Below are 20,820 nucleotides of genomic sequence, written 5' to 3' on the forward strand. Positions count from 1 at the left end.
TTAATGTACTTTTCAACCCACTAGGAGTTTAATACATGTTATGGACAAATTTCTTTTTGTTGTCCTTTGAAATTAAATTTAAGGAGAACAAATCATTACAAGGTTCAAAGTTAGACCTAAAAGGATGTAGAAGTGACCTACATAGGTGTTTTTATCTTATCCATAATCCTTCAGTTTCCTAATTGCCAGTACTATAACAAGACATTATTATGCTTGGATTTCATCATTAACAATTAAGATACGATTTTCTTAGAGTTTAAGACTGAATTTAGGGCCAGTGTTTTCAATGTTAATTATTTGAAAATGTGTAACTCTACTCATTATAAAATGGATTATTGTCTAAGTATTGGTTGTCAGGTCCTAGTCTATGCATTCCCATGTCTTTTTACTCTAATAACTAAGCTAAAGATAAAATACCTATGAATTTTGTTCTTTACATTTTGTACCAGCAGAATGAAAATAATTTTTTATAACTTCATTACTCATTTCCAAAATAATTTGAGGTACAAGTTAGGCCCGTTTGTACAATATTTGGCAATATTTCTGTGTCAAATATTTTACAACCTTGCATTTAGTATGTCCCATGTATTATCAGGAGCCATTGTTTTCCTTTTTAAAAATGAGTATAAAATTAATAAACAGTGCTTTGGAAATTATTTCTTTAGTGACTGTAATAGGAATAGTTCATCTAGCAAAGGAAAAAACTTGAAATAAGTTTTCCTATTTGGTTGTCATGACTAAAAATTTCTCTGGTTTTATAGAAGTTTAGTAATATAAGCAAGTTTTTATTTATAGGTGCACATTTTAGAAAGTGAATAGTTCCTATTTTGCTCTTTGAGGACTTTTCTTAAAAACGTGTTAAACACTAAGATGTATTTGACTTGCAGCAAACCATAGTTCCTGAGACGACTAAGAGTTAGAGAGAGCTGGATGTCATCCATAGTGTGAACCTGTACCCTGTTGTTTAAAATGCCAGCTTGAGAGCCTTTAACTAACAGTGCGGCCCCTACATCAAATGAAACTGTTTCAGGTCCAAACCACCTCCTGCCGTTCAGGATCCATCTGGCCCTGCTTTCTCAGGTGTACATTTTCCTTAGATGAATCCTAGTGATTAAAATGCAGGATATGGTGCTGGGGGAAAAGAAGGGTTTTATTTTGCAGATTTATTCAACAATAATTCAGGTCAAATTTTCAATGTATGTTTGAAGCCATAATATTGTTTAATATTCTAGTTCATTCCCTTTAGTATTTAAAAAAATTACTACTTAGCTAAAGTTCAGCTAGTCAGAATATTCCTTCACTGAAATCTAGCTCTGTCATTTTATAATTCGTTCCACAGCACCTCACATCACTGTTACCTCCACCATAGCACTTAGCATTCAGAGATTTGATTTTCTACAACTCTCAGTTTCCTCTCTTATCAGGAGATAAGAGGGCATTAGCTACAGTGCCATGTAAAAGACAAATCAAGGTTTAATTTGAAAACAGAAGCCTGCAGTTTTGAGGCCCACCTGTTGACATAACAGAGACAGCATTGTGATCTCCTTTATGACTTTTGGATCTGGGCCTTGCATCATATTGCTAATTTCTCACTGGCCTTTCTTAGCATGTTTTTTGTTTTTGTTTTTTTTTCCTAGTTAGGAGCTTGGTGGAGAGAGAGAACATTTCTGTTAGATTTTGCACAATGTCTTCAGTTCCTTGAAAGATGTGTCATCTAAATGCAAAAAATGGTCAGTTCTTTTAGTCTAAGACTTGGTTGAATTATTTGCCTTGCCATTGAAAAGAATATTTACTTCTTTAAAGCAAGTCTATACTATGTAAATGACACATAGTGCTTCCCATACATGAGTTCATGTCCTGAAAATTTAAGATACTATGTTCAGAGCAGTTGGCATTCATTTTGTGTCACATATTCATGAAAAAGAGTAGTGAAAATATTTCTGATACTAATATTATGTTTTAATCTCTGGATTAGGTCACCAGTGAAAATGGACCTAATAGACTCATTCTATTAAAGACATTTTATCTACTTCACAAAACAGTAACATACTTTTGCATTATTTGGTAGTCTGCGCACAAAAGACATTACACCCAAAAATAGCTGGAAGATGGAGTCTTAGCGTGAAGCAGTGTCATGTGGGAAAGGAAACCAACCCTCTGCGTGCTCTCTGCCTAAAACATAATTCTCTACTTACTGGCTTTTTTTCACTGCCTTGGAAAGTCAGGATTTTTCATGCAGTTCTAATAGTACTATTGAAATGGACCTTCATTATAGTACAGTTGTCTCTTGGTATCAGCAGGGGATTGGTTCCAGGATTCCTTGTGGCTACCAAAATCTGCGGATGCTCAAATCCCACAGTCTGCCCTCAGTACCCGCGGATTCCACATCTGTGGTTGGCTGAACCCGCAGATGAGGAACCTGCAGATACGAAACCCTCTGATCGAGAGGGCTGACTGTATATTTATTGAAAAAAATCCATGTGTAAGTGGACCCGCTCAGTTCAAACCCTAGTCATTGAAGGGTCAACTACTGTATTAATATATGTAAATGTATATGGAAAGGCCCTCTCTGACAACCCATACGTATGAAAATACTTAGCTTTCAGAATCGTAACCCACATTTAGCTTAGATCTAAAGGATGTTACATCTTTTCTGGAAAGTAATTTATTTAGACAACATTTATATAACTCTTTGTATTTAATTATTAATCTACTACTTGCTCATTTAAAATGTTACATTTAAGAGAGATTTTGTTTTTGGATTTCCCTGCTCAATATTTTCCATGCGGCTTTATTTTCCACTTGATTTGAAAAGCCAAAAAAGATTCTATTCAATTTAGTAAGCATTTATTAAATACTTGTTATGTTCAAGGCCCTGGGCTAGGTGCATTGGAGCATAAAAAATGATGACAAGGATTGTAAACACTTGCAATTACTTACTGAATACCAGGTCAGGCAGCTGACCTAAATGCTTCTACACGTAATACCTATTTAATCCTCCTGTCCCTGGCAGGTAGGTGCTGTTATTATCCCCATGGTACAAATGAGGAAACTGAGGCCTAGAACATTTCATAATTTGTTCAAGACAGTGACTTGTGAAGATGGGTTTAAAACACAAGCAGTTTGACACTCAAGATCCTACCATAAAGAAGCTTGCGTCCTACTAGAAAAGTGATGGCATATTCACAAGGAAAATGCAGTACAAGGTAGAATATGTTAGATGCTGTACTACTAGCTGAAGTGTGGAAGATATTGGAGCTCAGAAGGAGACATGCATTTCTTTCGGGAGATGGGGGAAGGCCTCATGGAAGAGGTGCCTCAGCTGAGCCCTGAAGAATGGCAGGGTTTTGCCATGTGTAAGTTAGAGGAGTACATTCCCATTGAAGGGGGAAGTGGGAATAAAGGCATTGTTTTGAGAAAAGACAGAAGTGTTCAAGGGTAGTAATAAGCATATTTGTATAGCATCCTTCTAGAGGTAGCAGGGAGAAGATAATTCAACTTGCATTGTAGAAGGATTAAAGTGGCAACCTGGGGAATTTAAACTTCTGCCAGTAATGAAGAATCTTTGGAGGATCCAAACTCTAGAAAAAGAGTTCATGATCAGAATTGGATGGACTGAAGGGGGAAGAGAAGAACGGCCATGAGACTTTTTAAAACTTGGGCAGAGAGCATATTTAGTAATTGCATCAAATATTTAAAATATATTTTACTCTGTAACTAAATGAAAACTAGGATGGCCGAAGTTAATTTGAACACATGGAAAAGAAAAATCTTCGTGCTTACACAGACCCTTAAATATGCATAGGTTTTCATTTAAGCTTGAAAACTCAATTTTCTGGTATTATTATAGATTCAAATTATAGATTATTTAAAAATGGAATTGTTATATTTTCTTTTTTAACTATAGGAGACTGTTTCAATGAAAAGGGATTATCCAAAATGGAATCTGGACAAGGTTTAACATCTCTTTCTTATAAAGATGTTATAAAATATTTTATAGATTTTAATGTTTTACATCTAATCTTAGAAGATATCCTCTTAAGCTGAAGTAATAGGTCTGAGTTGATGCAACAGAAATAAATCTGTTGATACCTTCTAAAGAACTCCTCCTATTATGCTCTTTCATTTAAATCTCTTTCCATAACCTGACAATATTTAAAGTACAACATTAAAGAGAGTTGCACTCAAAACGCAATTTCATTTTTAGTCATGCGAATGGTTACATGTGAATACCTTACTTCATAGCACTGAAATAGTATTCTCTGAACATAGTATTTCTAGAGGAAAGATTTTCTATCATGTCTGTCGGGAAAGCTGATACACTTGGAGAAATTTTGGGCCACTCACCAAACCTGTGATTTCCTAACCCAGTTTGTCAACCAAGTTATACTGAGGTCATTATGCAGGCTGTGATTTCTCCTTAATGATTTTCATATTTTACTTCATAGGTTATGTTGACCTTTGGATTTCAGGCAGTAAATAAAATTTAAAAATCTTAGTTTAAGTTAGAAAATATTGAGTTATTCTGTACCATATTTTTGTCCAGTATCTTTTTTTAGGCATTTTCATGTTACTTTTTATGATTTTTATATAATAAAGTGATATATTTTTAATTTTAGATTTGTCCCTTATCCTTTTCTAAAAACAACTCTAAATATACTGATTCTTTTTGGCTATTTTAGCCTCTTCCTAATAATCACCTCCCTCCCAACTTTCCATGCATGTACTATGTACTGAGAATGATTTTTAACCATTATTTTGGTTCCTTAGATGGTAAACCATCTTAGCTTACATACATATAGGTTATTAAAGAAGATAATGGGCTCTCACGTCTTCTGATCTGTGCCTTGTCAGTCTTAGTTCTTTATCTTTTATTAGAGGAATAAGGGATAGACATGGGAGAAGTAGTGAATACTCTTTATCCCATTTCTGCATATTCAAGTCCCATCTTCAAACACTAGGTCTAATTTTACCTCTATTACAAATTTGAAATGAAAGTAAAAGAGATAATTAGTTGCCATTTTTTCCCTTTATTTTCAACTTTCTAATCTAAGGTTAATAGTTGGAGGGCATTTAAAAAACCATTAATCTTGATGTAGTTAAGAATTATATTTGTACATTTTTAAGTCTTTTGTTTGTTGTTTCTCATTTCCTTCTTTGTATTTTTATTTCTAGTAAATCTTTATCCTTCTACTAAAGGGAAGGAGACAAGATGAGTGGTGGCAGACTTAACTGTATTCTTTATTTACTCTTTTTAAGGACAAAATGTTAACCTGAATTATATCTGGGTATTGGGTTACATGCGTGTCAGCTCTGTTAGTCTCTGTAAATTTTTAATGTTTTAAATATTTCATAATTAAAAAGGAAAAGGTAGACTGGGAGAGGTTTATGGAAAGCTTTGACTTCTAGCCAAAAGAGGTAGAACTTCAATTGTTGGTAATGGGGGAGATACTATTTTTAGTAGAAAAGCAACTTGATGAAAGTGGCACTTTAAAAAACTGAATTTGGCATCTGTATTTAGAATGATCTAGAGAATAATGAGACTGAAGAAAAGAAATTTGAGCAAATTCAACATTCTAATTTTTGCGGAATTTGTGCTTAGGCCAGGGGGAATAGGAAGGAAAGGGCAAGGGATGCTGCTTTGTTTAATAGTTTTGGTAAGCATTCCCAAATGAAAGCGTAGGTGTATTACTAATGCTGCATAATGCATTTCGTGTGCTTGAGAGCCTATCTCAGATCTAGTTCCTGCTGCATAAATACAAGTGCTCTCCATGAACTAGGCTAACATTTCAAACCAAGACCAAACCGAGAGCATGACCAGTAATATGGTTCTTACTCCCAAGCCACCCACGTGGAAGATCATTTTTTAAGAAGGGCATCAGTTAGCTTTGTTACCAATAATACTGGTTTCCAATTAGTCTGGCCCATCTAGAAGTAGCCTTTGTCTATTTGGAAGAGGTCTGATTTGCGACATAGTCATTGGCTGCTTCTACAGGTTTCCACAGACTTTTATTTTAAGCCAGTATCTTCATAAATGGCTAAAAGAGAAACCTTTAAACCATTATTTCACCCCACTTTAAATAACATTGCTCCACACAGACACCCTGTATTTTTACAAAATCATTAAGTTTTTCCAACTCCGTGACACAACTGAGTAGTTTTTTCACAACTATTTTGGGTAAATCCCATCAACCTTATCAATTTTATATTTGTTAACTCAGATGTGACTTGAAAGTAAAAATTACTTGTAATCACTTTGGGGTTACACAGACTTAACCTGTTCTTAAATTAAGCCGTATTCCAGTCATCTGTGGAATAATCTGTGTCTTAATTCCCTGTTACCTTTATCTGATTTTAAAGCAGCCCTATGTGACCTATAATCAAAAAGTGATGTTTGATGGATACTTTTACCATTCTGTCATTTTTTTCCCATCCAGGTTAGGAAATGTATTTGAAACCCTTGTTTATTTTCTAGCACTGTAAAATGCTAGAAATTCTATAAAGCAATTTCAAGTTCAAAATTATTATTGACAACTTTTTAATAGGTTATTTAAAGGTTTGTTTTATTAACTTGGCCTAGGTCACAAAACTCATTAATATTAATGACTAGGCTAGAGAGGCTTGTAGCCTCTAATCATCAACAGAAACAAAACGTTAAACCAAATTGTGTAGCTTTATTATGTTATGAGTCATTCTAGGCAAAGACCACATATAACAAGCAAGAGCTGAACAGTCCAGTTTTAATGTTTCTGATTCAAACCTTTGGCTTTTTATTTCTCTTTGTAGGGGAACTAGAGTTTTAAAATTGACACGCAAACAATTTTTTTATGGACTTCGTATGAATATATAATTCATTAAAACAAAACACTTGGAACTAATCATTCAAAAAAACATTTTTATTAATAAACTTTAGAAAAAAGATAAAGCTTGAGGCACAAGTTACTTTTTAAAAAACACCTATTTTAAAATCACATTTTTCTTCTCTTAAAGAAGTTTGCATGATATAAGGCCTTACTGTCGTTTGAAAATTTATATAAATGTGAGCTGCTAAGTGATGTATTCTATTTATTCCAAAGATCTAACAGCCTCTGCAGCTGTCTCTAGGCCTTTCCTATAAAACAGCAGTGCATCAAATGATAGTGAAGAGGGCCTGAAATTTCAACCTTGACATGAGTATTTATACTGTATTCAAGACAGCTGATTTTACTTACTTCCACTTTCATATAAACAGCAGGTCCTTTTAAACTGGTAGTAGTGAACATAATGTGGAATATGAATGCTTATTAGGTCACTTTTGTTAAGTAGAACTAATAATTTGAGATGTTTGTGTATAATAGGGGTTGGCAAACTCCTTTTCTGCAAAGGGCCAAATAGTAAATATTTTTTAAAAGCTTCCAGGCTGTGCAACTCCAGTATTGTAACAGAAAAGCAACCACAGACAATTCATAAACAAATGAGTGTGTCTGTGTTCCAGTAAACCTTTATTTATGAACACGGACAGCAAGCCATGTTTAGCCTGTGGACTGCAGTTCACCAACCCCTGGTCTACATGCATTTGAATTCCTCACTTTCTACTCACCTGTTTAATCTACCGGTATTTGCTTCTCCCTACCAACCCACCAAAAATACTTCTGCCAATGTCAGTAGCATTCTCCTTGTCATCTAAAATAAAAACTTACCAGTCCTTTTCTCAGTTGGTTTTGGGGAGACTTGACACTTGAATCACACCTTCCTTCTTAAAACTCTTTCTCTAGGGTCTGTGATAGCACTTGTCTAGTTTTTATCCAACCTCTCAAGGCATTCCTCAGGTTTTGTTTTTGCAAAGCTCCACTTTTTTTTATAGCCTATTCCTTAAATATTAGTGTGCATTAGGGATCCATTTAAATTTTATGTTGTTTCCAGAATAGGCAAATCTATAGGCACAGAGAGTAGATTGCTGGTTGGGACAAGGAGTCAGGAGGGTTGGTAGATGATAGCTAAAGGGCATACAGTTTCTTTTTTGGGTGATGAAAATGCTCTAAAATTAATTGTGGTGATAGTTGCACAATTCTGTGAATATGCTCAAAACCATTGAACTATACGCTTCAAATGGGTGAATTGTATGGTGTATGATCATCCTCATAAGGCTGTTAAAAAAGTGTAAGTAAGTTAAATTCTCCAATGTCATTATTTTTCCTAAATTACAAATTAAACCTACGTTCCACCTTTTACTCAAGTACCATAGTACAGACTGAACTATCTCCCAGTGCTGTTCTGAATTCATAGTAGCTTGCCCCAGACACTACGTTTTAAATGTAAAATGAAAATCTTTTTTTTTTTTTAACATCTTTATTGGAGTACAGCTGCTCCACAATGGTGTGCTAGCTTCTGCTGTGTACCAAAGTGAATCAGTTATACATATACATATGTTCCCATATCTCTTCCCTCTTGCATCTCCCTCCCTCCAACCCTCCCTATCCCACCCCTCTAGGTGGTCACAAAGCACCGAGCTGATGTCCCTGTGCTACGTGGCTGCTTCCCACTAGCTATCTATTTTACGTTTTCTAGTGTATATATGAAAATCTTATTTATGAGCTCCAGATGTATTCAGAATTATAGAAAAATATCAACTTGTTAGAACCATTTCTTTTTTAGAATATGCATTATTAGTTCATTTGATGATTCCAAGAGGAATTTGCAAATTACAATCAGGTAATTAGGTTAGCAGGGAACTAACGTGGATGGAAAAAATGAGCTCAATCTTCATCTGTCACCATTACAAGTTAAAAATTTGTAATGGAACAACATGATTACAAGTTAACAATTTCTTCTAGATGGTTACTGCCTTAAATTAACCCATAATCAAATTAGTATTATAGCTGCCTGTCTTTAGGATTTTGGGTCCACATGTGTTGAGGGTGAAATAGGGGGTTTCCTATTATTATATTGCGGGTTAACAGTGGATTTTCAGATGCCGCTTACATGATAAATTCAGTGCCCTCCAGAACATGGAGCAAATGTTGAACTTACCCTTTTTATTTTGTAGAAACAGAGCTTCCAATTAGCTGATAAGAAGTGTAAATTGTAACTAAATTGTGAAATTAACACTCATTTAGGTGCACATATTCGTTCTCTTTTCCTTGAAGACTGACCTGACAGCACAATATGGAAAAAAATTAAACCGACTTATGTTTTTAATTGGTTTTTTCTTAACACTGTGAATTACATTAGATTGTTTAGTTTAGGATGCAAAGTACATAGTAGCTCTTGAAAGTACACACACACCATCCAAATGTCTATGAATTACTATGAGTACAGTAATGTGATTTTATGAACAAAGGAGAAACCCAAACTTGGAAACTGAGCTCATAGTCTTTAAAACTACGCATTGAAAACATAGTATGATTTCAATTTGATATCTGTAGTTTACCCGGAATCCCTCAGCTAGGATACTAACACGTGTTTTGAGAAGTTAAGTAATGCAGCTATTCCTAAATCTGTAATGATAATGCTTCAGTAATCAGATAAGTATTTATAATTAGAATAAAGTATAATTCTCAGAAAAAGATAGCATCACTTATAATATTTATACAGGAAAAAACTCCATTTTTTTGCTGTCAGTGCTCTTCTTAACATAATTTCTTACCATATTTAAGGAGCTTCATGTAATCATATTCAAAACCTCTTATCTTGCTGATTATATTCAGCAACCATAGCTAAATATTTCAGTACCAAAGCTGAAAATCATAATGACATATCAGCATACACATAATAAATTATAGTTAATGAATACTATAGAAGGTGCATTTTGATTGGCTCCAAGTTTGCGATCTGCTCATGCATAGCACACTGTTAATTTTTAAAAGGACAGAAAATATGGTGACGATATGACTGCCAAGCATATTGTTTTGTCTACGCAAGAATAAAGTAATATTTTAGCCAGAATGAAAAGAGCGTACACAGATAACGGAGTAAATGTTCTAACAGCCGAAGTATATATCCCAGATTAAACATTTAGTGACAATATTTCATACACACTTTTACACAATTTTTATACTGAATAAAGATTTCTGGCCAAAAGTGGTTTATTGTTATGTTGACAGCCACAGCTACTGTATTTTTAGCTAAGTATGTACAAAACCTCGAATCTTCAGCTTTCACCAGTTTGAGGCAGGCACCTTCAAGTATGAGAAGCCATTTTTCAAGCTAACTAGAGAATCAATACTTAAGAGTTTAATTTTTGTCCTATTTAGCCTACATATTTACTGAGTAAGCAAGAGTTATAAGACCTGTAAAACTACTGTCAGCATTGGGGCAAATGCTATAGAATACTTTGAAAACATTGTCATCAGACAAAATCCATTTATTCTGATACTTTCCATATATAATATTTTTCCCCCAGTGGGGTGAGAGGGAACATATTTAAATTTAATTCTAAAAATTAAGCTCAATAATCATATATTGTTATTAAGTACTATGATCAAGTACCATACTAGGCTATTAGACTACAATAAAGAAAATAAAGGTTAGCCCCTCCCTTGAAGAGCCTACCATCAGTGGAACAAATGTAAGTAATTCCATACAGTATAATAGGGAAAGGCAAAGATAGAGGTATGCATAGGATGCCGCAGTGTCAACTGAGCTGAGTATTAAAGGATCTAGCCAAATGAAATAGCTGGTATATGCGCATGTGTGTATGTCCATGCACACACAAGAGCAGTTGGGAGCATTGCTGGGAGAAGACAGGGAACAGCATGAACAAAGACCTGAAGTATGCAGAATGCTACTGGTACTGCTGGTGCATGCAGCACATTAGGAGGGTATTAGGAGATGAGGCCATAGGTGGAGTCATGGGCCAGGTTTTGGAAGTCTTGAGTGCCATGTTAATGAGCTAGAAATCTGCTTTTGCTGTTTATGTACTGCCTGTATTCTTAAACAGATAAGCATTTTGTCAAACTGTACTTTTCAAAGATTGAAAAAAGACAAGTTATAATTAGTTTGATTTGACCCTGGGGAAATGCCTTTTGTGGCTTGTATTTGTTGCAGTCGTCCTTTTATAATGTCTATCAAACTTTGACATAAGCTCAGGGTTTTCAGTTTGCCCACTGCCCTCCTCAAACAGCAGGGCCAATGCCTGTGAGGTTTTGGAGCCTGCTAGGCTAGACAGTGTTTTAATGAAGAGCTTTTGGAATTGTAGGCTTGAGGGAGCAACAGAAATCAGCTCCATATTCAGGTGAAAGTAGTAATTTTCTTGCTCCATTTCTCTGTATAATGTAGTATATTCATTGGGCTAACAGTTTTGTTTATATATTTGGAATTAGAATTTTAAACATGGCAATTGTATTGTTAACTTTTGTGAAATTTTCACAGTAGCTTTTTTAAAAAAATTAATGTAACAGACAAAGAGAGTTGCTTATATTTTTGTCTGAAAATTTTTGAGAAATTTAAGGCCTTAACCTGACATTTTACATCTCCTATTTGGCATCTCATCAGCCATATTTATCAAACTATTTACCCTCAGCAGAGCTTTTATGTATTTCTCTGTATAATGAGTTAGAGAAGGGAAGCAATTGTGCAAATTCATGGGAAGAAATTTTTTTGTATAAATTAGCTTGATATGCAGGTGAAAGTGTTGTTTTATCTTGAGTTACCGTAATAATGCAGTAGAAAGAACAATGACTAGTTCCACTGCTGTATACTTTATATGAGTTAATTCATCTTTGTAAGACTAGTTTTCTCATCGGTTAAGTAAGACGGTTGAACTATGTTATTGCTAAAGCTCTTTCTTACTGGCATTTTGTGGTCCTCTAACTCCCTCAGTTCCCCAATTTACTTTGCTTATAGAGGTGTGCCTTTCAACATCCTTGAGTCATAGAATTGAAAAGAACCTTGGGAGATTGTATAGTCCAACCGCCTCGCAGAAAAATGGAAATTTGCTCTTTCCCTCTACCTAGAATGTTTTGCTTGCACCTTCTCAAGCTAGCATCCTCTGAATCAGAGCTGGTTGTAACCCCTTTTGTTGCTAGGATTAATTCCATTGATCTGATAATGGGCAGAGAATCCCTTCTTTCTCACTGTTCCATGTACATTCTTCTTATAGTTGGAAGCTTAGCTGTAGAGGGCAACCTGCCTACCTAGAAAAGGATCTTTCTTTGGTCAAGAGTATATGGCTTATTCATCTCTGTATCAGTACCGTTTAGATGTTTATTGAATAACTGAATATTATTGGGTGGCAGAAATGGTTAATGTTCACGTACATGAGTAGAGTTTCACTAACTATTCAATAATAGTGAAGATAGTCAACAAATAATAATAGAAATACTGGAATATTTTTGCAATGATCTGTAACTGTATATAGGTACAGTTGTAGATAATATAATTTATAGATGTATTTATTTAATAAATGGTGCCTAATGATTTCTGTTTTATAAACCCATTCAGTAGAACTTGAAATATTATTTAAATTTTATATCTATCCTTCATTTCTGTAAGTGAAAAGGAGAAAACTTCCTCTCTAAGTCCCTAGCAAATTATTTTTAGATTTAACCAGGACAAGAGATTAGTAGTTTTTCTTTTACTAGAATCCTCTACTCCTGATTTTCTAGATGAAAGGATAATTGTATGATTTCTAATTCTAATATCCTACTTAATTTTAAAAGCTAAGCAATGTATATTTGGTTTAATTCTTATCTAGTGTATATCTATGTTATTTAGAGGTTATTTCTGCTTAGATAATTTGTGATGAGGTTAATACATTTCTCTCTTGGAAAATGTATATGTGTTCCTAATTTCTAACTAATGGGAAAGCAGACGATATTTTTACTGTCAGCTTTCATCAAGTTAGACCTCTCTGAAGACCTTACTAAATTCTATTTCCGTGGGAATTTTGCTAATGGGTATGTGCAACATTATCCAGGTGCTCGCAGACAGGATTACAAATTAAAAATAAAAGAAATGGGTGAACAAATACATCTTTCTTCTCTTTTAAGAAATTGGCAGAATGATAATCTTTGCACTTTCATTTTCACTTGGCAGTGTTTTCAGATAGGGTGCAGAAAGTCTGTGTGGTATTAATGCATGAGACCAGCTTAGACAACATAAGTAATGAATTTCCTAAATGGGTTCTTGGTTGCAATCTTATGTGTATAAGGCAGAAGAAAGAGAGTAAATCTTCTAGTCTGTGTATATTTAGTTAACAATATTAGTGAGTTTAATGGGTCTTACTGGAAAATGGAACACTGAAGGCAAGCCACCCAGTTTTATTGCCTGTGTGCCAACTTACTAAATTATTTTGATTCATGTCATAAATGCCATACATTTCCACATACCATGCAGAAAACATTTGTGGACCTGGTGATACTCATCATTTATGAAACACCTGCCTACCCTAAGTATTGGAGTTCCGAAGGGTTCTGTCTCAGGCTGCCCTCTCTTCTCATACTGCATTCTTCTCCTGGGCAGTCTCATTCAGTTTTAAATAGCAATATATCAGTAACTCCCAAATGTATATCTCTTATCTAATTTCCTTTTCTGTCTTTCCAGGCTTATTTCACATATTTTCAGGGAAGTATCACAGACATATCAAGCTAATTGTGTCTGAAACTGTACTTTTGATTCTCTTTCTTGGCATCTACTCCTCTAGTTTCCTATCTCAGTTGCATCCATCAGTTTCTCTTGCGGGAAACTCGAGAGTCATTCTTGACTCCGCCTATTCCTTCACCTCCTCCCCCAACTCAAATCTTTCACTAAATGCTATCTCTTCTACCTCTTAAACCATTTTTCAAGTTTTTTCACTTTTCTCTGTCACTGTTGCCATCATATTAGATCAGGTCACTATCTTTTGCCTAGACGAATGCAATATAGCCTCCTAAGTGGTTTCTCCACATCTAGTTTGTCCAGCTCTAATCCATTTACAAATAAAACCCAAAGTGACTTGTTAATATGTAAATACAATTACATCATTCTTAAAATTCTCCAGTGGCTTTCCGTTGCTCTTAAAGATCTTCTCTCCGTCCCAGAAGAGATGATGGGGCCTATGTTAGTTTGCTGGGACTGCCATAACTGTACCACAGACTGGGTGGCTTAAACGACAGAAATTTATTTCCTCACAGTTCTGGAGGCTAGAAGTTTGAGATCAAGGTGTATTCAGGATTGGTTTCTTCTAAGGCCTCGCTCCTTGGCTTGTAGATGGCCATCTTCCTCCAGTGTCTTCATACAATCATTCCTTTGTGTGTGTCTGTGTCCTAATCTCTTCTTATAAGGACAGTAGTCATGTTGGATTAGGGCCCACCCACATGGGTTTGTCTTTTTATTGTTGAATTATCGGAGTTCTTTATATATTCTGGGTGCTATACTCTTATTAGATAATGATTCACAAATATTTTCTCCTATTCTGTGGGGTTTTTTTACTCCTTTACTTCTTGTAAATCTTAACTCAAATGTTATCAGCTCAGTGAGACCCTTTTTGACCATCTAACCTTGAATCTTCACCTACCTACCCCCCAAACACACATTCCCTCTCCCTGCTTTATTTTTCTTCCTAGCATTTATCACCAACAAACATTTCTATATGTAAGTTGTGAATTATGATGATGATTTTATTATTATTGTTATTATTGTCTTTATTACATTTCTTGTTTATTGTCTGTTTTCTTCAACTAGAATATGGGGGATTTTGATTTCTATTGCTCATTGCTCTTTACGTAGCACCTAGAACAGGCCTGTAGGCCTTTAATTAAAGTTTATTGAATAAAAAGGAATGAATTTAACACATAACAGTGCCGTTTTATTTTTAATTGGGGAAATATAGCACACATACAGAAAAAGAGCACAGTAATTTGTCAGAAAAAAAGGACACCCTTTTACCTACCACCAAGATCAAGAAATAAATTATTGCCTAATTTATAATAACAATAGTAAGAAGAAATCAGAAGCCTCTCTTATGCCTCCTCCCAATTACTGCCTCCTTTCTCCAGTCACCCGGAGGTGATCAGTATTTTGGTATATCTGGTAATATTTTTGTTGCTTTACTTTATACTTTTACCACCTAAGCATTTGTCTCTAAATCCTTTTCTGTTGTTTTTTTAAATATTCATATGCATGAAATTAATCATACATGTTCTTCTGTGCCCCCAGCCCCGACGTTCAACTTTATTTTGTTAGTCATGCATGATATTGTATTTGGCTGTAGTTTATTTTCATGTCTGTATAACATTCCATTGTATTACTATACTACAACTTACTTATATATTCTTCTGTTGAAAGAAATTTTGGTTACTTCCATTTTTAGTTCTTTTGAATCATAATACTATCAATAATCTTGTACCTATGTCATGGTGCCCAAATGTGTACATTTCTATTGATCTCAATATTAATACCTAGCAGTGAATTTCTGGGTCATAGGGTGTGTATATATTCAGCTTTAGTAAATAATGCCAGACAAGTTTCCAGGGTAGTTAGAAAAATTTCACCCCTTCCAGCATATATTTTCATATGTTTTTGTCTGTTTGGACATCCTTTTCTGGGAAATGCCTGTTCAAGTCTCTTGGTTTTTTTTTTTCAAATCAGATCAAGCCTGTCAGTCCAGGGTACTCATGGGCAATCTGGATGCACCCCTTTCAGCTGGGGGAACTGCCAGGAAACCTACCAAGAAAGGTAGAAAAGGGCTGTTCCTAATTATTCTCCCCCACCCCCAACCCTTGTGTTCCACCACCAGCCAGGCTTCCAGATCATTCACATTGGCTAGAGTTCCTTTTAACAATCGAATCTGGCATCTGAGGGTCTCCTGATGGTGTCCTCCTTCTCCCCAGCCAAATGCTACCACCCAGGTGGCTTTTTTTTTTTTTATTGAGATATAATTGACATAACATGGTATTAGTTTTAGGTGTACAACATAATGATTTGAACCTTCCATACATTTTCTGAAGAGTAAACAATGAAGTTTAAAGAGTTGATTCTCATTTGATAAGCAAATTTGTCACTTTCTGGTTATATTCTCAAGGAAAGCTAAGAGTGTGCTTTCCTCCAAAAAATGCTGTAGTCCCAGGGAAGATTTTGATCAGGTCTACTCCTAATATTTATGGGACCTGAAGAAAGAGTAAAAATGGAGGCCATCATCCATTCTAAATTTAAAGTCATAAAGTTACCAAACTGTTAAATGAAATGTGAACTGTACTTTTTCCTTGATAAGGTACTTTTGTACAACGTCCTGGAAGGCCAGATTTGAATTTAAGATTCTTAGACTCTGTGGGGTTCCATGTCAGAACATGACAATGTGGGAAGTTGGCCCCTGGCCAGCACCCCCCTTTCCTTCTTATCCTACACATCTAAGCTCCATCCTTACTTCCCTAAACCTAAAAAACAACTGCCACTGGCCACCCCTTAGGTAAACATAGATGCTCAAAATTTAGGATAATCTCTCTACACATAGACATGAAACACTTAAAACCACTCCCATACCCTTCCATATTCTCATGGTCTTCTCTAAGTCATTATGAGTTGAATGGAAAATGATAATGATAATAGCTACCAGTTATTGTGTCAAACATAAGAAATTTTATATCAAGTATCAGCTTTTTTCCTTCGTGGGGCTAAGTATTTCAGTACAGTAAGACACTAAATTTAGTTGACCTTTGAACAACACAGGTTTGAACTGCACAGGTCAATTTATACTTGGATTTTTGTCAATAAATACTGTGGCACTACTTAATCCACGGTTGTTTGAATCTACGGATTTGGAACCACAGATCTGGAGGGGCATTTATGGGACTTCATCCGGAAAATTCAGTATCCACAGCGGGTCCTGGAACCAGTCTCCCGCAGATATCGAGGGATTACTGTTATGGATGGATGGATAGGTAGGTGTGTGTGTGTGTGTGTGTAAAATAAACATATCCATATATATGCACACACATTATTTTAGCTATTGTTATTTTAAGTATTTTTTTAAAGTTACCTTCCTTCCCTTTCCTCAGTGTAACATTTTAGAAAACACTACCCTGAAAGAAAGCAAAGCGAAGTACAGGAAACAAGAGCCTAGCTTGGCTGCTACCTCTAGGGGTACATCAAATGAGCTGTTCACATACTGATTCCGTCTTCAGTCTCTCCTAACTTTCGGCTGGGGAGGGGGTGGTAAAGGAATGAACTCGCTTTGCTTTTCCCTAGGGTAAACCTAGGCTTATCATTCCCCTCTAACTGCTGGAAGGAAATATAGCACTGCTAAATAATGCCGATTCAGCCTTTGGAGGTTTCAGGATATGTGCCAGCTAACCAACTGATTCTTCTAATATGATTTGAAAAATTCATAGTTTTTTTTTTTTATCATTCGTAAAGGATAAGGCTTTAAAGCCGATATGCTTCTTCATTCATTTTAAAACTTACATGGGTGTATAAGAGAAAACAAAGAAAGGAATTTGAGCCTATGTGCTTAGGCTTCATGGAAAGGGAGGTGCCATTTCTGAGCAGAGCCCCACTGACTCTCCTAAAATTAGGAGAAAACTTGTTTTGAAAATGTTGGCTTTGTGAATGGAAATGGAAATCATTAAAACAAATAAAACAAAGAAAAAAGTGAGCATAGAAACTGAGGAATAGAATTAATACAGTGTTGGAAATGACCATAGGCAATTAAGTGCATGAATCAATGTCTGTTTGCAGCAGTTTTCCACTTCTTCAATTCATGGTGCCTGTTTTATGTCACGTGAGCATGACAGTATGGTCAGAGCGGGTGACACATTCTTGGTATTCTCTCCCCATTAACTTTCACTTCCCAAAGGTATGTTGAGTAAAATAAACATGTTTGAACAATTTTCAGAAACAGTGTTTCCTCAGTTTACAAAATCAACCAAAAGCGGATTGGGGTGGGTTGGGTTAATGTCGCACTTTACTGCACTATCATGCATACGTACACAATATTACTTAGCATCTGTAGCATCCATAAAGATTTCTCTATTGCATTTGAGGTGAAAGGAAGGAGCAGGTTTAAGTCCCAGCTTTGAAGCTGTTGTGTTAATTGTTAACTTTTGCCGAGTCTGTACATTACAAAAGGTAACAATCTCAGCATGTTAAGATCATAACTGTTAGATTAATGCTTGGAGGCAGCAGCTGTGCTGATGTGAGGCATTAATGGCTGGATGAGTTCAATCAGATATGCTGCCTCCAGTGTCTTTGTGTAATGGTATTTACTAGATTTCAAATGGACTGCTGAGAAAGATGAAATATAATCTCATGTATTATCTCTGTCTTGAAAAAATACATAATGAAATTGTTCTCTTGTTGGAATATATTTTATTAACCTTTGTGGAGTCAACTTAAAGAACAGATACCCCTATAGAGTTGAAACCTTTTGCTAAAGTGGAGTGTTATTAAATGTATTTTTGAGTGTTATTAAATGTATTTTTGAGTTCTTGGAACAGTGGGGTTGAGTAGAGGAGGTAAGTTTGGTTTGTTTGTTTTTTTTAAACCACTTAGAATAATATGGCATATTCTGAGGCTAGCTGGAGAGGAAAAAAAATGCAATGTAAATTGTACACGACTAAATTTTTTTCTTTCTTTCTTTCTTTCTTTTTTCTTTACAGAGCCTGAAGAAAGTTCTTGTGGAATTCAGTCACAAGGAATTGTTTGATTTCTATAACAAGGTCTGTATTTTTTAAATAATTTCTGATAATGTGGGGTTTTTCACAATGTTTCCTCCACTTTATGAATTCTTATTTTTAAATGCCCATTACAGAGCTGAGTTCTTTAAACTTCCCTTATAAACATCTTATGTTTCACAGCAGGAAGCATTGCCGAGATGAAGAGAATCTGACAAACTAAATCAGGAAGAGAATGGATATGGTTTTAATTAAAGCAGTAGGATTGTTGTTTTAATGTAAAGCATTAAATAATAAAACTGTGTGGTATCTAGCCACACTGGCACTTTAGAGATAGGTAATGTTAAATATTTTAATTTCTGGGCCCAAGGGAAAAGGCAGATACCAGGCCTTTAAAGATTTATCTTTGAGGATATTTCATGTTTCTTTGTAAATACTGATTTTGTAATCCAGGAAAATGCACTGCCCCCTCTACCACCCTCCCCCCTTCAAAAATCTAAAATGAAAGAGCTGGGTGCATTTTCAACAGTAGTATTTAGAAATCCTCTTTTACAAATTTGAAAACAGATAGCAAGCCTGAATTCTAATATCCACATAAAAAGAAAAATTTTCTAAGTGGTATATTTATTGCTTATGTGAGTGCATTTAAAATACATAGTTACCAGTTACATTCTTTTCTTTCATTTGCATGTTTCTAAACAACACTTCATATGAATTTCTCTCGCTTCACCAACTTTCTCTCTCTCTCTTTTTTTTTTTTGTCTTTGTAAATAGCTAGAGACCATACAAGCACAGCTGGATTCCCTTACATGATGTTCTCAAAGACTGGTTTCTCTATCACACTCCTGCCACCTCGTTGTTTTGCATTGAAGATAAACTGCCAGTTTGTGTTTTCTGAAGGATTCATTAGCTTTCTTCTTACAAATTACACGGTTTATTGCTTCTTATACAAATAACAGCCAAGGAAGATCATTGTTTTGAGTACTGAAGTTCTAATATACATTCTCCAGTTCTGTGAGCCAACAGCAAGCAATTGTTAAGAACATTTTTGTTTTAAGGGGAACAAAAGTGAATATCATATTGTTTTTACTGTCCTATTTTTGCTTTATTGCCTGACCTGTTTATTTTTTACATACTTGATGATACTTTTATGTATCAAGAAGGGTCCATGGATACAAAGTGTAATATGTACCTTAGAACACAGAACTTCTTTAATTACATTAATAAAAATAAGAAAGTAGCCACATTCAATTAAATACATTATGGCATTTGTTTCCTTTAATATAATGAGTGTACTTTGCTTGGGAAATAATATAGGAAAGAAATCTTAAATAGAGCTAGTACTAGCACATCAGCCAACTCCAGTATGAGCATCTCTGTGCACTTTAATTTTTTCTCTGAGTTTAATGATTTAATAACAGTTCAGGTTTTTGTGTGCTTTTTTTTGTACTGAAAATTAATAATGATTCATTTCAAGGTGTGGGAGACAGATTCAGATCATGAATAAAAATAATTGTAATGAGTGCTAAATGATTATCCTTAAAATTTTAAAACAAAATGTAAAACAAATTTTATGTTCTCTTTTTGTAAATATGTTAATTTCAGTCAAGATTTTTATGGCTTAGAATTAGTTGAACTGAAGTGCACAGTATTTTATGCTATGGATCTATATAAATGTGAGTATGGTTGCCTGCAGAAAATAATACCAGTTGAATTTTTTATGAATGAAATGTCTACACTATATTATTTCCAGCGAGAAAGACAGAGAGTGAGGGAGGAAAGAAGAGAAAGGGAGAGGGGAGGGGGGGAGAAAATGAGAGAGAGAGAACAGAGAGAGACAGAGAGAGATTCAAATATGACTTCACATGAAATAATTTGATTTCAGAAATATCCTATAGTTAAACAGAACCATTGGATTTAAATCACATTCTTTATATGAGGTATCTGAGTAATATGAATGTTAAATGTCTCCCAAATAAATGTTCAGTATATGGAATTTATGCCCTTACTTATTTATACGTGTGCTTGTATGTTGTTGCTTAGAAGGATTAGGTGTTTGGATTATTTCAGAATGTAAATATTATAGTGGCTATCCATACTTGGTTGATTTGAAAAGTTTTTAAACTCAAACTTCCATTGATAGGATATCTAGAAGACGTGTTTATAATATAATGGGATTTGTTTCCATATGTAGCTTGTGGGATCTATCTTATATTTTTACGCTCTCTTCTGCTGGTCCCCAGAGGAAAGTACC

The 20,820-nt window shown here is 34.9% G+C and overlaps 1 protein-coding gene across 1 annotated transcript in view; it reads left to right on the forward strand.

Annotated features, from left to right (window-relative positions):
- COMMD10 (COMM domain containing 10) overlaps positions 1 to 20,562 on the forward strand; it is a 167,966-nt gene extending 147,404 nt beyond the window's left edge. The window contains exons 6-7 of the mRNA XM_059919421.1: positions 18,552 to 18,611; positions 19,341 to 20,562. Coding sequence (XP_059775404.1) covers positions 18,552 to 18,611; positions 19,341 to 19,379 — 99 coding nt within the window. The 3' untranslated portion in view covers positions 19,380 to 20,562. The remainder of the gene's footprint in view (positions 1 to 18,551; positions 18,612 to 19,340) is intronic.
- The last annotated feature ends 258 nt before the right edge of the window (positions 20,563 to 20,820 follow it).

Source organism: Balaenoptera ricei, chromosome 3, assembly GCF_028023285.1.
Source record: "Balaenoptera ricei isolate mBalRic1 chromosome 3, mBalRic1.hap2, whole genome shotgun sequence".
NCBI lineage: Eukaryota > Metazoa > Chordata > Mammalia > Artiodactyla > Balaenopteridae > Balaenoptera > Balaenoptera ricei.